This window comes from Nothobranchius furzeri, chromosome 9 (assembly GCF_043380555.1).
Source record: "Nothobranchius furzeri strain GRZ-AD chromosome 9, NfurGRZ-RIMD1, whole genome shotgun sequence".
Taxonomy (NCBI): Eukaryota; Metazoa; Chordata; class Actinopteri; order Cyprinodontiformes; family Nothobranchiidae; genus Nothobranchius; species Nothobranchius furzeri.
The window spans coordinates 25535875-25548447 of NC_091749.1; the positions used below are offsets into that span (position 1 = coordinate 25535875).

Genomic DNA, 12573 nt, shown 5'->3' on the forward strand with positions numbered 1-12573 from the left:
AAGAGAAAACCATATAATGGACTGGGACAGCACACGGATCATAACCACTGAACAACAAAAATACAAAAGATGGATCAAGGAAGCAATAGAGATAAGGAGACGTGGATGTGGGACCATGAACAGGGATGACGGAGTTTACACGCTGGACCACGCATGGGACTGCATCGTCGGAGAGGGGAGAGCGGGCAGTAGAGGGCGACAACGTCCTCTGCTGCCCGCAGATAAACGGAGAAGGAAGTGACGCGCCACCATCAGCGTCAGCCTGAAGAAGCCGGCAGCTGTCGGCGAAACCGTAGCTACAAACAGGTAAACAAAACTGTTTCTGTGTTTAAAAAAGAACGAAAGCATGAATCTTTAATGTCTTATGGTCCTTAAATGTAATTCTAATCCATTACAGAGTAAAAACATCAGACATAGTAAAAACAAGATTAAAATTCACCTTCATTCATACAGAATGTTTAACAGTCACAAGAATAAAAACAGATAAGATCAAAACGGAATCTCTGAAAACATAAAAAAAACGAAGACGCAGCATAAAAAGAACGCTCACCAGCCAAAGGCTTAATGAAAGAAATGGGTCTTTAAGTTAGATTTGAACTGTGCCAGTGAAGAAGCCTGTTGCGTGGACAGAGGGAGTGCGTTCCACAGTTTGGGTGCAGCAAAAGTGAAAGCATGTACCCCCGAGCTTTGTAGCTCATTTTGGGAACGCGTAGCAATAGGTGGTCAGCAGACCTTAAAGGCCTGGAGGGAGATGTGAGATGTCGGGCTGGACTTCCTGGAAAGAGCCCTGCACGGGCCTAAAATCTGAGTCCGTGCCCGGCCCAAGGGGGTGGAGCCCCAGCCCGACCCGGTCTAGCTCTGCCAGAGCGTCGGTACTGACGCGATCGTTCATGTCAGTTCATTTCCTTTAATGTTTTCTGTCTTTTATTTGCGCCTGATGCGTTTTGCTGTGGAGCGGGGCGCATCAACTTGTCATCCGGTGACGCACCGATCACTGATGCAGCCGGCAAGCAGCGAGCACTCCGCTGTTTTTGCGGTCGGTAGATCTTTTAGAACTGCAGTTCAAAGGTAACTCATAAGGTGAATATATATATGAACCCAGGTAGCAGTTTTTCTTTAGGATTGAGAGGAGATGCAGGAAGATAATAAACAGACATGACACAAAAAGAGTCAAATAAAAACAAGTTAGTTTTTGTACCTGGTGGTTGCAACAAACAGACACCATTGAAGGTAATCAGAAGTGAGGAACAGAAAATGAAATAATTATTTTAATGCTTAGAGCAGCAGGAACTGAGAGGCTGCAGGCGCATCAGTGAGTTTGCGGCCGCTGCACAGGGGGAGGGGGGAGAGGGCTGAAGCAGAAACTACCGTTGTTAAAAGAAATGTGTTTAACTTTGAAAATGTGGGCGCAATTTTAATTATCAAAAACTCCAACGAACCATTAGTTCATTTTGCTCAAATAGAAATAGAGGCCTGCCTCTAATACTGGCCCTCCTTCAAATAAAGGCCTGGAGCTTGATGAGCTTGAGTCAAATACAGGCCCGGGCCTGTATTAGAGGATTTACGGTATATAAATATATAAATATATATTATTTATATTTTATTCTATTTTATTTGATTTTTAATCTTATTATTCATGTTATATGTAGCACATTAGTACCGAAGCAAGTTCCTAGTTTGTGAATTGTTTGTTCACTGACAATGGCAATAAACCTGATTCTGATTCTGATTAATAAACCACACAGACCTTAACTGAGCTAACGGGTGCCGTTGCGTGAGAAGCAGGCAGGTGCTGCTGCGTTCAAGTGTTTCAGTATTTTTTTATGAATTCGATCAAAAATAAAGGCGCCCGACCCGTGTCCGAGGTAATTACACAGTCGTTGGCCCGAAGCCCGGCCATCGGGCCGTCGGGCCAGGCCGACCCGCGGGCCTAGGGCTTCAGTGCAGGGCTCTACTGCTGGGGGTGTAGGGACTAAGAAGATCACCAATGTAAGATGGTGCATTTGTCATATGGGCAAAGTTAGTGTTTATTGTGTTTTTCCTTCCAGTGTGGTGCATTTTTAGTGTGTATTCTTTTTACTTAGTTTTAGTGCATGGGATGCTTTTATTTTGGAGAACCCAGGAAACTGGGAGGATGTGTGATTTTATTTTGACAAGCTTGGACAGATGACATCCGGACCGGGGCAATTATCTGCACCGGTGGCAGATTAGGAGCGTCTTCGGTGGAGACGATGGCAGAAAGCGGAGAGTCGCCGGGTGAAAGTACACCGATTGTCAGTGACGAGGCTTCATGGAGATGTGGGCAGGGTACTCCTCTGCCCTGGCGTGTGAGTAGCAGCCTGTGACAAGGTGTGACCCGTGGTGTGCAATCGAGCAGTGAACGCCGATGAAATTCACTGACAGGTGGACCCGCGACGGAGGAGGACGACGGCATGGCGCGGCTGAGTCAGTGACTGATCTGCAGGAGGAAGCGGGCGATTGAGGGAAATGGCGGTGCGGCAGACACGCGTCTTGAAGGAGGAGGCGAGCTCTTGAGGGAAGAGGAAAAGGGTGGCGTGGCGGACAAGCGTCCTGAAGGAGGAGGAATCTGCCCCGCAGCATCCAGATAAGGCTGCAGACTCTCACTGGGCCCAGTTCCAGTGACCCTAACCCTAACCGTTCTAGTGATTGGCCCGGCTTTGATCTCTGGCAGTCGCTCTCAACTTTACCTGGTGTAACCCTTGGGTGGGATTTGGTATCCTGTAGATATATAGTACAGCCCACCTACCCAGTAGGAAGGTGCCACATTTGGCATTGTTGGCAGGATCCACGCTGGTACGACTCACCCATTTAAACTACGCAAGAAGCTGCGGAAGCATGAGTTGAGTTCTGTGGCAAATATGCACATGTGGTACTCATGTCTGACAACACGACTCAGCGGCATGGTGAAGAAGTTTAAGCCAATCATCGTAGAAAAGCAGAGAAAAGCTATCTGGCCTAACCTATAGCGTAACACCCTCTTTTTGACAAGGTTGGCAGGACTGCTGCTGCTGCTTGCAAGTTGACTGATCTCACTATTTTACTCTTCTATTATGGTGTGCAATAAACTTTGATGATAAGTATGATATGAGTATATATACCCTGTCCTGTATGAGCCACGCCCGTTAGGATCCTCACAATCTCTGCATGACTTCAGTCATGTATATTTTCTCGGAGCTAAACACTTTCTTTGATCAACATCCTTTTCTGGATTTTTAAAGGTCTGCAACAATCACAAGTAAAATCCCCACGCAGCAGAGACAAAAGGAAAGAAAAGGAGATGTAACATCATACTCCAAGTGAAGTTAATAAGCCATCTGTACAAAACCAGTAATGAAGCCAACAACAGCCAGGTTAAATATCCGACACAAATGTTTTCTTCTGTGTTGACCTACCTGATTTTGAGAGTGGATAATTTGAACTGTAGTATTTCTCATAAAACTGAAGGATTGGCTTTGTAACATTTAAAGCATAGTCGCCCTGCCGATTGTCTATGGCTGTTCTTCGAGCCCAGATTCGGATCTGCAAGAAATTAAAAGCATGTGATTTCTAGGGTAACAAATCTCCATCTAAACATTTTTCTCTGATTATTCGAGGTTGTGTAGTGGGTGCAGCAGCATAGAGGCCCACTTGGGCCAGCTCTTCCAGGGCAAGTGTTCCCAGGCAAGACAAAAAACATAATCCCTTCGGCATGTCCTGTGTCGTCCTCTGGTTCTCCTCCTGGTTGGACATGCCAGGAACACCTAACCTGGGAGGCATCCCAACCAGATCCCCAAGCCACCTGAACTGGTTCCTCTCGATGTGGAGGAGCAGCAGTTCTACTCTGACCTCCCAGATGACGGAGCTTCCCACCCTATCTCAATCGATGGAATAACCTGGTCATTCAGGATATTCAGGTAGTCAGTTGACCTCATGCTTGGAGCACATCCTGTTGCTGAAACTAGATCTGACCAACTGCAGCAAGCCCAAATCATAACACTGCCCCCACAGGCTTGTACAGTAGGCACTAGGCATGATGGGTGCTTCACTTCATCTGCCCCTCTTCTTTCCCTGATACTCCATCACTCTGGAACAGGGTCCATTTGGACTCATCAGACCAGTTTTTAATAATGTGTTGGACAGTTCTTAACCCAGTTTATTCGTTTCTACAATCTCCTTACATGTTTTCTCTGCTTAATGCCGATGATCTGACCCTTCTCAAACAGACTAACATATTTTCCATGACCACCAGATGTGTCTTTCTACATGGTTGTTTAAGAAATGAGAAGCGACTCATTGCACCAGTTGGGGTTAAATAACTTGTTGCCAGCTGAAACATAATCACCCATGCAGATGATTTGGGGCAGCAGTAGCTCAGGAGGTAGAGTGGGTTGCCTCATGATCGGAGGGTCATGGGTTCGATTCCAGCTCCAGTCAGGGGTATTCTGCTGTTGTGTCCTTGGGCAAGACATTTCACCCAACTTGCCTGAGTTAGTGGTGGTCAGAGGGGCCGAAGCGCCAAATGGCAGACTCGCGTCTGTCAGACCGCCCCAGGGCGGCTGTGGCTACGTAGTAGCTTACACTGGCAGTGTGTGAATGTAAGAGTTCACACAAGCGTCTTTGAGTGTCCTAATAAAGCACTATATAAGTTTGATTATTATTATTATTATCTAATGGAGGCTCATACCTCTTTGCTCAGTTAAATCCAGGTGGCAACTTTGTTTTGCCAGGCAGTGTAATATCGGTAATAAATCTGTAAATACTACAACAAGGGAGCATTACTGATGATACGATAGCAATTAAAATGCAAAGAGAAACTTTCTCACCGAAATGTTACTTGTGCTTGACTCAATGGAAATGAAATCACTGACGATAAAGGCCAACAGATATGTGGACATTTTCTCTGTGGGCTCAAAGGTAGTAACTTTGACAGGAACACCACTGACGACAGAGAGCAAAGAATCTGTACAAAACGAGAGACAATCGGACATTGAAACTCTGTTAGCAGGTGTTCAGGCTATCAGTCATCTATGACCTGACCATCAGACAGAGAATTTACTACATAAGGCACTCTACTACTCACATTTTTATTCATCTTGATGCAGGTCTTTCTATAATTTTTGCCAACAACCTTTATTCAATATTCAATGATGGATAGTCATCCATCCATTCATCCACCAAAACCTGGTCCTGCCTTAAAGCTGAGATCAGACTCTCTCTCTTTCTCTCTCTCTCTCTCTCTCTCTCTCTCTCTCTCTCTCTCTCTCTCTCTCTCTCTCTCTCTCTCTCTCTCTCTCTCTCTCTCTCTCTCTCTACATATACATGTATATATAGTCTGAGGTGTGTGTGTGTGTGTGTGCAACACATTCTCACTCCCAGCGCATCAAAATCAAACGCTTGATCAGCCACCCTCCACATCAGACCCCTGAAGCCAAAAGTGTCCTTTTTCGTTACTTATGTGCGAAAAGGGTTTTTTCCCTTTTCTGACTGCAGATCCCAATGCAGCGTAAAACTGACGTGATGGGATGTCCGCTACCGTTGCATCCCAATGGAGCGTTACCCTGATGCGATGGGATGTCCGCAACCAGGGCTCCAAACAAGCTCATTGTACCTTACCCAGGGGTCTGACGTGGAGGGTGGCTGACCAAGCGTTTGTTTTTGACATGCTGGAGTGAGAATGTGTTGGTGTGTGTGTGTGTGTGTGTGTGTGTGTGTGTGTGTGTGTGTGTGTGTGTGTGTGTGTGTGTGTGTGTGTGTGTGTGTGTGTGTGTGTGTTTTGTGAAACTGACTCTTTTCCTTGCCATTGGACAGAGCCACTGTGTCTGGGTCATGGATGATGGTGATGTTGAAGATGGCTTTCATGGCCGGTTCATCAAAGCATGGAAATGCTTGCCTGGCATATGTCGGTTGCATCTGAGAAGTTGCAACAATCCTGTAAACAAAGAAAATCCACTATAACTATCAAACAGACACACGTGTGGTTAGATGTAATAAATCAAACAAACAGAAACTTTTCATGCCTACTTCTTTAGACCGTTCTCCAGGTATTCACTCCTGTAGAATCCTTCCAGGTCATCGGCCAGCTCACCCATAAATTCAGTGTGAAGAGCATACATTGCTCCTGCTTTTAATTTGCTCTGCAGTTGAACAACTAGATACTCCGTCCTCGCCGTGAGCCAAGACTTCTGCAGGGCAGGTACTGCTTCTTCATGAAGACTACTCAGTTTAGCATGCATGCCTTCGAAAGTGGTGAAGTTCAGCTTGTTGGCATGGATAATGATTAGGTCTGTGTCCTTTAAACATCTGAAGACCACAGTTGAATTTCCGGTGAAAATGTAAAGGCCATCTGAATTGGGTTTCAGCCTGGGCCACAGGGTCACATTGTAAGATTCGGGTTTGAGGCCTTTTGGAAGTCTATAATAGTCCCAAGGCACCTTTGGTGTGAAGGGGGTTGTGGGGGGTGCAGATGTGCTGCTGGTACCTGATGCTCCATTTCCAGGCTTACTTTGGTTATTGGCTCTCTCCTTGTGATAGGCGACAGATAGAGCTATAATTGTAGCGAGTGCAGTGACAGCCAGAACGAGCGTCCCAAGGACAGCGTTTTTACTGAAATGGTAGACTTTCCCCATGTCTGCTTCACAAGGTTAGAGATTAACTCTGAGGTGTCCTAGTTTGCTGATGTTTAGGGTCAGTGGTGCTCTTCTCGTTTCACTTAATGGTTGATTAATTAACATCTCAAAACAGCTTTTTCATTGTTTCCTGGGGAGAAACACAGCGTGAGAAAGCTTTCAGTTATTTACTCAGTATTTATCATTTAAGTCTTAGAACCCAGTGACACGTAACACTAGCACAAAGTTTAAAAAAATTGTTTACAGTCATCTTTTTCAGTCTTAATACAGCTCTGTTCGCCACAAGTAAATCACTTCAGTTCAGTTTATGTTAGGGAACTTGATTTGGTACACATTGCTAGTACCATACTCTCTTTTGCCAGAACTAGGTACAAGGTGTTGAGTCCCTCAGAGGTTCTGGTTCATCCTGACATGACAGCATCAGCAACATCTATGATGAGAATGGGTCATGCTGAATATCAGGCTGTTTTGAAACAGACATAAAAGTTGTTAAAGACTGTGAACTACTTCTTGGATATGTCTAGTGTGGTAGCAATGATACAAGCCATGAAATTTTTAATCATTAATTTAATTGTCTTAAAAGGCTCTTCAGGTGGGGATGAAAGGGCAAAAGAGAAATAAAACAAAAAAAAATAAGCCTAATATATACATAATAGTAAAGTAAGTGAGTAAAGTTTATTTATAGAACTTATCACAGAACGAAAAATCACAAATGCATCGCAAAGATCAACAGAACAAACCATAAAGCCATAAAATCATAAATTCATCAAGCTACAAAGCATCACAAACAAATGGAAGATGATTAAAAACAAAACGGCCAGCGGCAAAGCCGTCTACGCGTTCTGTTCCATGGCGAAATCGAAACTTCCGTTGTTTTGTTTGGCTGTGTCAGGTTGGAGGGAATTAAGGTTATTTAAGCGGTTCAGAGTTAAAAAGGTGGTAGATGTGATGTTTCACAAGGTGCTGCTAGAGTTATGTGAAACCTTACTTGTGATTTTACTATATAAAACATAATAATAATCAACTACTCCTCCATGTTTGCTCGGAGGTGTACGGAGCATCCTGTCCGCTCATTGGTCAGTGAATGAAACCTCCGTTGATTGGTCCTCGTCCGAGCGCCAGTGATGAAAAGTTGAAAATGTTTCAACTTTCTGGGATTGCGTCGCTGGGTTGCCTGTGCACGACACGTGCACGAGCGCAAAATTTCACACGCACATTTTTCGCGTTTCACTTGATAGGAGGGAGACCCGCGATTATCGCCTTGTTGCGTATGTCTCATTGGAAATGAATGGAGGAGAGGCGATGTCGCCTCCCGTGTGTCGAGCCCATAAGGCTTTTACAGTTCTGTAATATAGGGAGGAGCTTGACCATGTAGCATTGAAAGTTACAGTCAGGATTCTAAAATGAACTATAAAGTTAACAGGTAACCAGTGCAGAGACATCAGAATAGGAGTGATGTGTGCTCTTCTGTTTGCTCCAGTTAGGAGCTTCGCTGCAGAGTTCTGGGCCAACTGTAGACGGTCAAGGGCTTTTTGTTAAAACATGTGAAGAGTGTGTTACAGTAATCTAGTCGGGAGGAGATACAGTAAAGGCATGGATAACCATTTCAAGTTCATGTCTTCACACCAACCTTCGCAGTTTGGAGATATTTCTTGTGATAAAAACTGTTTCGCACCAACGTTTTTGAGTGGCCTTCAAGAGACACTGATTAGTCAATAACACCCAAAATTCTTAAGTTTGATGAGTTAAATGACCAAGTCGTTAACTAATCAGGGGAGAACCGTGCTCTCAAGGGGCAATGATCAGACATTCAGTCTTTTCAGCTTTTAGAACTCAGAATCAGTACAGCTGAATGTCAACTGATAGATGAAAACAAGACTGTGTGTCCAGGCTAAGTGTTAGTCAGCATCAGGTTTAAAACCCTGCAGGTCCTCAGGCCTGAGGACATATAGAAATGAGATTTCTAAAATTGCTGATACATTGTTTTTATCAACTGTCTCAGATACATTTTAAACATAACGCTCCCACCGATTTGTGGAACAATTCTCAAGCAGCTCTGATCTGCATTTCTGCAGAAGCCTGGCAAGTGTCCCAGGAAGCTCCTAAGGTTCTTATCAGCCTGTGTGGCGTAATCAGGGCAATCGCAGCACAGAATGAAATGTTTTTGCTCAAAAAAGAACAGGGTGCTAACAGTTTGAATAAGTCCCTCAGACATACACTCAAATACACACTGACCCCAAGAACACTGCTGCTGCACATTTGGCTCTGAAAGTATAAACCTTCTAGACTTATGCTTGTCAATACACAACTTTAGACTGTGTGCTTTTTAAAGGGAACTTCTTCATAAGTTAGCTTCTTCTAGTCATCACCACATGGCAAATGCTTGCTGACGTACACACACATGCACAGACACAAACGCACGTGAACTGAGTGCCCTTGAGAAACATCTGGAAATAATGCATCTGAATCTGTTTTATGTAACACAAAATAGACTGAGGCCCTTCCTGAAACTGACATGTATTGTTTTCAAAAATGAAAGAGCTCCATAAACAAATGTTTTCAGTTACTTTTAACAAAAATTATTTTTCAGGGTAATAAACTCTGTTTGGTTTGCATTTTAGTGCAGCATGAGGAAGACAGTTGGGTAGGAGCTGCAGGCTGAGCTGCTTTCGACACCATGGCCCATCACATCCAGCTCGAAGGAGCTGCAGTGGTTTAGGTCCTGTTTGACACACAGGAGTGTTTCTGTTCAGTTAGACCACTGTTCCTCAGCCACAGCTCCATTACCATATGTCCCCCAGGAGTCCATTCTCTAAACATGTTGCCCATGGGGATCACCTGTAAAAAATACCTCAGGTGTACCACACAGTAGTTAATGAATATAGCTTAACTAAGGTAGCTTATCCCCGTTTAATCACATAAACTTACTGAAGTAAAGCTAACTGTAGAAGTCAAGTCCAGTACTCGAACTCCTGAGGCTGCTAGACCGGGACATGGTTGACGCTCTGTGTTGATCCGATGTTGACTAATTTAATTAGTTAAAAAACAGCCTTAAGCGTGGAATTGTTATGATAATGCTTGTTTAATGTTGATTGCATTCCAGGTGAAACAATGATAGGAGTAATTGCTAACTTTCCCATTCAAACGTCTTCACGCCACAGCGGTCAAAAACCTGTTTGCCCTTCCGGAATAGTGCCTGACACCAACAATGACATCACTACCTTTATTCCGACCAGTAACAATGACACGCCCACATATCAATTAAGACATCGAGACCAAAGTGAAGGAAACAACATATTTGGCTCCTACACTAACTGAGATCATTTCTTACCCACTTGATGTAGCTACTTAACTGACCTGCTAGGAGAAGGTTTTTGTCCTCAGGCCTAGCTAACTGCTTATCTGAGCACAGCCATGACCAATGATTTTTATTGTACCTGTTGGCAGGACATTCCCATAACATCTCCCCAGAGAGGCGTTCAGGAGGAATTGCAAAATAATTCCTGGAACACCAGCTGGCTCCTCTCAACGTATTTTCCTTATTTCAATTAAAAGTCAAGCTGGATTTGGAACAATCTGCAGACCCTGAAGGGAAAATGGACCAATGCCCTAGAGGGAGTTAAAATAATCTGTGATGAAAACATCATTGACTGAAAACTGAAGTAAGACTTGACTTTAGCACATAGATGGAGCTAAAAGAGCCCTAATCTGACTGACAACTGAGCTGACCTGTTTATTTTTAAAGAGCTATGGATAATCCCGTCTAGATTCCTGATGGGCTTGGGTGCATGGAGCCATCAGGGTTTGCAAACAAATCTTTACATTCAAATAAAATGACTATGTGGCGGAGTTTAGCCTGGCTTGGAATGTAATACTACATTTTTAACTCGGCCCTAGACTGGTTAAGGTCTTACTTTTCTAACAGGTCCCTCAGGGTCATGCTGGATGACTATTCGTCCCAGTCACTCTCCCTTCCCTGGGGGGTTCCTCAAGGTTCCATCCTCGGCCCGTTACTGTTCTGCCTCTATATTCTGCCCTTGGGAGCCATTTTCAGACAGCATGCTGTTTCATACCATCTATACCAGGAATGGGGAACCCTGGTCCTCGAGGGCCGGTATCCTGCATGTCTTTGCTCCAACACTTCTGATTCAGTGGTTGATTCACCTGTTCTGCAGCTCATCAAGCTTTGCAGAAGCTTGTTAATCACCTGCTGATTGAAATCAGGTGTGATGATCCAGGGTTGAAACTAAAATATGCTGGATAGTGGCCCTCGATGGACCAGGGTTCCCCACCCCTGATCTAAACACAGACGACTGTCAAATCTATTTTTCACTTAAACCCACTGACTCCACTAAACTTCTGTTTGATTGTCTTCACGATGTCAAGCAATGGCTGGCTGATAACTTCCTCCATCTGAATGACTCTAAAACAGAGGTAATCATTTTTAGTCCCGACAATGTTAGAGTAACCCAGCAACCTGACCTCCACTATCTGTCTCCTAATGTCACTTCTGCTATTTCCAACCTTGGAATAAAAATAGACCCGGTTCTGATGATGGATGCTCAGGTCAATAGCACAGTCAGGTCTTGTTTTTACCACCTCAGGTGAATTTCTAAACTTAAGCCCATCCTGAGTGTCCGTCTTCTACAATCTGTGATTCACGCCTTCATCACTTCTCGGCTTGATTATTCCAACTCCTGCTTGTACGGCATCAGTAAAGCTGCTCTGTCTAGACTTCAGCTTGTCCTGGATTCTGCAGCAAGATTCCTGACTGGAGCTGACAGAAGACAGCACATTACACCCACTCTTAAATCACTCCACTGGTTGCTCGTTCAGTTCAGGATCAATTTCAAAATTCTGCTTCTCGCATTCAAATCTTTGAACAGCCAGGCACCTCCCTATCTGTGTGAACTCCTCCATCACTACCACCCTCCTCGTGCTCTTAGGTCTGAAGATCAGCTCGTTCGAACTGTCCCTAAGGCACGTTTGAAGACCCGCGGGGAAAGGGCTTTTTCTGTCTGTGCCCCAAAATTGTGGAACTCATTACCTCTTCAGGTTAGGCAAGCACCCTCTATTGCCGTTTTTAAATCACGCCTGAAAACCCACTACTTCTCCCTGGCCTTCAACTCCCAAACCATAAAGCATAAATTCATCCTTAGTTTTTCCACCTTGTTTGTTCGATTTTAGTCTGTTGTTCTTTTAACTTTATACACAACTATTTTAGCTTGTGTTTTTTATTATTTATTTTATGTGCAGCACTTTGGTCGGTTGTAATGCCATGTTAAAAGCGCTCTACAAATAAAGTGGTATGGTATGTTCCCGTGGGCAGCGTGTATAGTGAACAGACTCCTGGAGGACATGTGGAGCTGTGGCTGAGGAACAGTGGTCTAACTGAACAGGAACACTCCTGTGTGTCACATAGGACTTGACCACTCCTTCATATCCATGAGCTGGATGGGATGGGTCATCGTTTCATTAATTTAATAACGGTTTATAAAACAATGTTGTTGTCAGAATTCTTACTTTTTTCTTAATAGTAAAATAGTCTGATTTTTGAGAAAAAAGTTCAGATTCAGAGATTAAAGTCAGAACTCTTACTTTCTTTTCGGTGGCCCCAATCCTCTTCTGCAGCTCTCCACCCAACAGGGCACTGTAATTTACAGGCAGAGGTAGGAGCTGCAGGGTTTTTAACCTGATGCTGACTAGCATATAGCCTGGACACTCAGTCTTGTTTTCAAAAGAACAGCCACGAGGATCCTTTAAACAAGGAATTACCAGAACAACAAATTTTCAGCCGATTCATACAAACCCAGCATGTGTAAGTCGGTTTCTACCAAAAGCTACAGATTTTGGAAACTGCACCAAAAGTGTGCCCTACGGTGAAAATGTTTTTGCGTGACTTTCCTTCTTCAGCATTTGTGAAGTTACATAATCGACGTTGCTGCAG

At 44.1% G+C, this 12573-nt stretch overlaps 1 protein-coding gene across 2 annotated transcripts in view; it reads right to left on the reverse strand.

Annotated features, from left to right (window-relative positions):
- LOC107374274 (aminopeptidase Ey) overlaps positions 1 to 12573 on the reverse strand; it is a 48347-nt gene that overhangs the window by 35369 nt on the left and 405 nt on the right. For both annotated transcript variants that reach the window (XR_008559434.2, XM_054732581.2), the window contains exons 2-5: positions 6022 to 6756; positions 5787 to 5929; positions 4824 to 4960; positions 3414 to 3540 (exon numbers count right to left, since the gene is read on the reverse strand). Coding sequence is in view for 1 of the 2 variants with exons in the window: in XM_054732581.2 (XP_054588556.2) it covers positions 3414 to 3540; positions 4824 to 4960; positions 5787 to 5929; positions 6022 to 6626 (1012 nt within the window). In the remaining variant the exon portion in view is untranslated. The remainder of the gene's footprint in view (positions 1 to 3413; positions 3541 to 4823; positions 4961 to 5786; positions 5930 to 6021; positions 6757 to 12573) is intronic.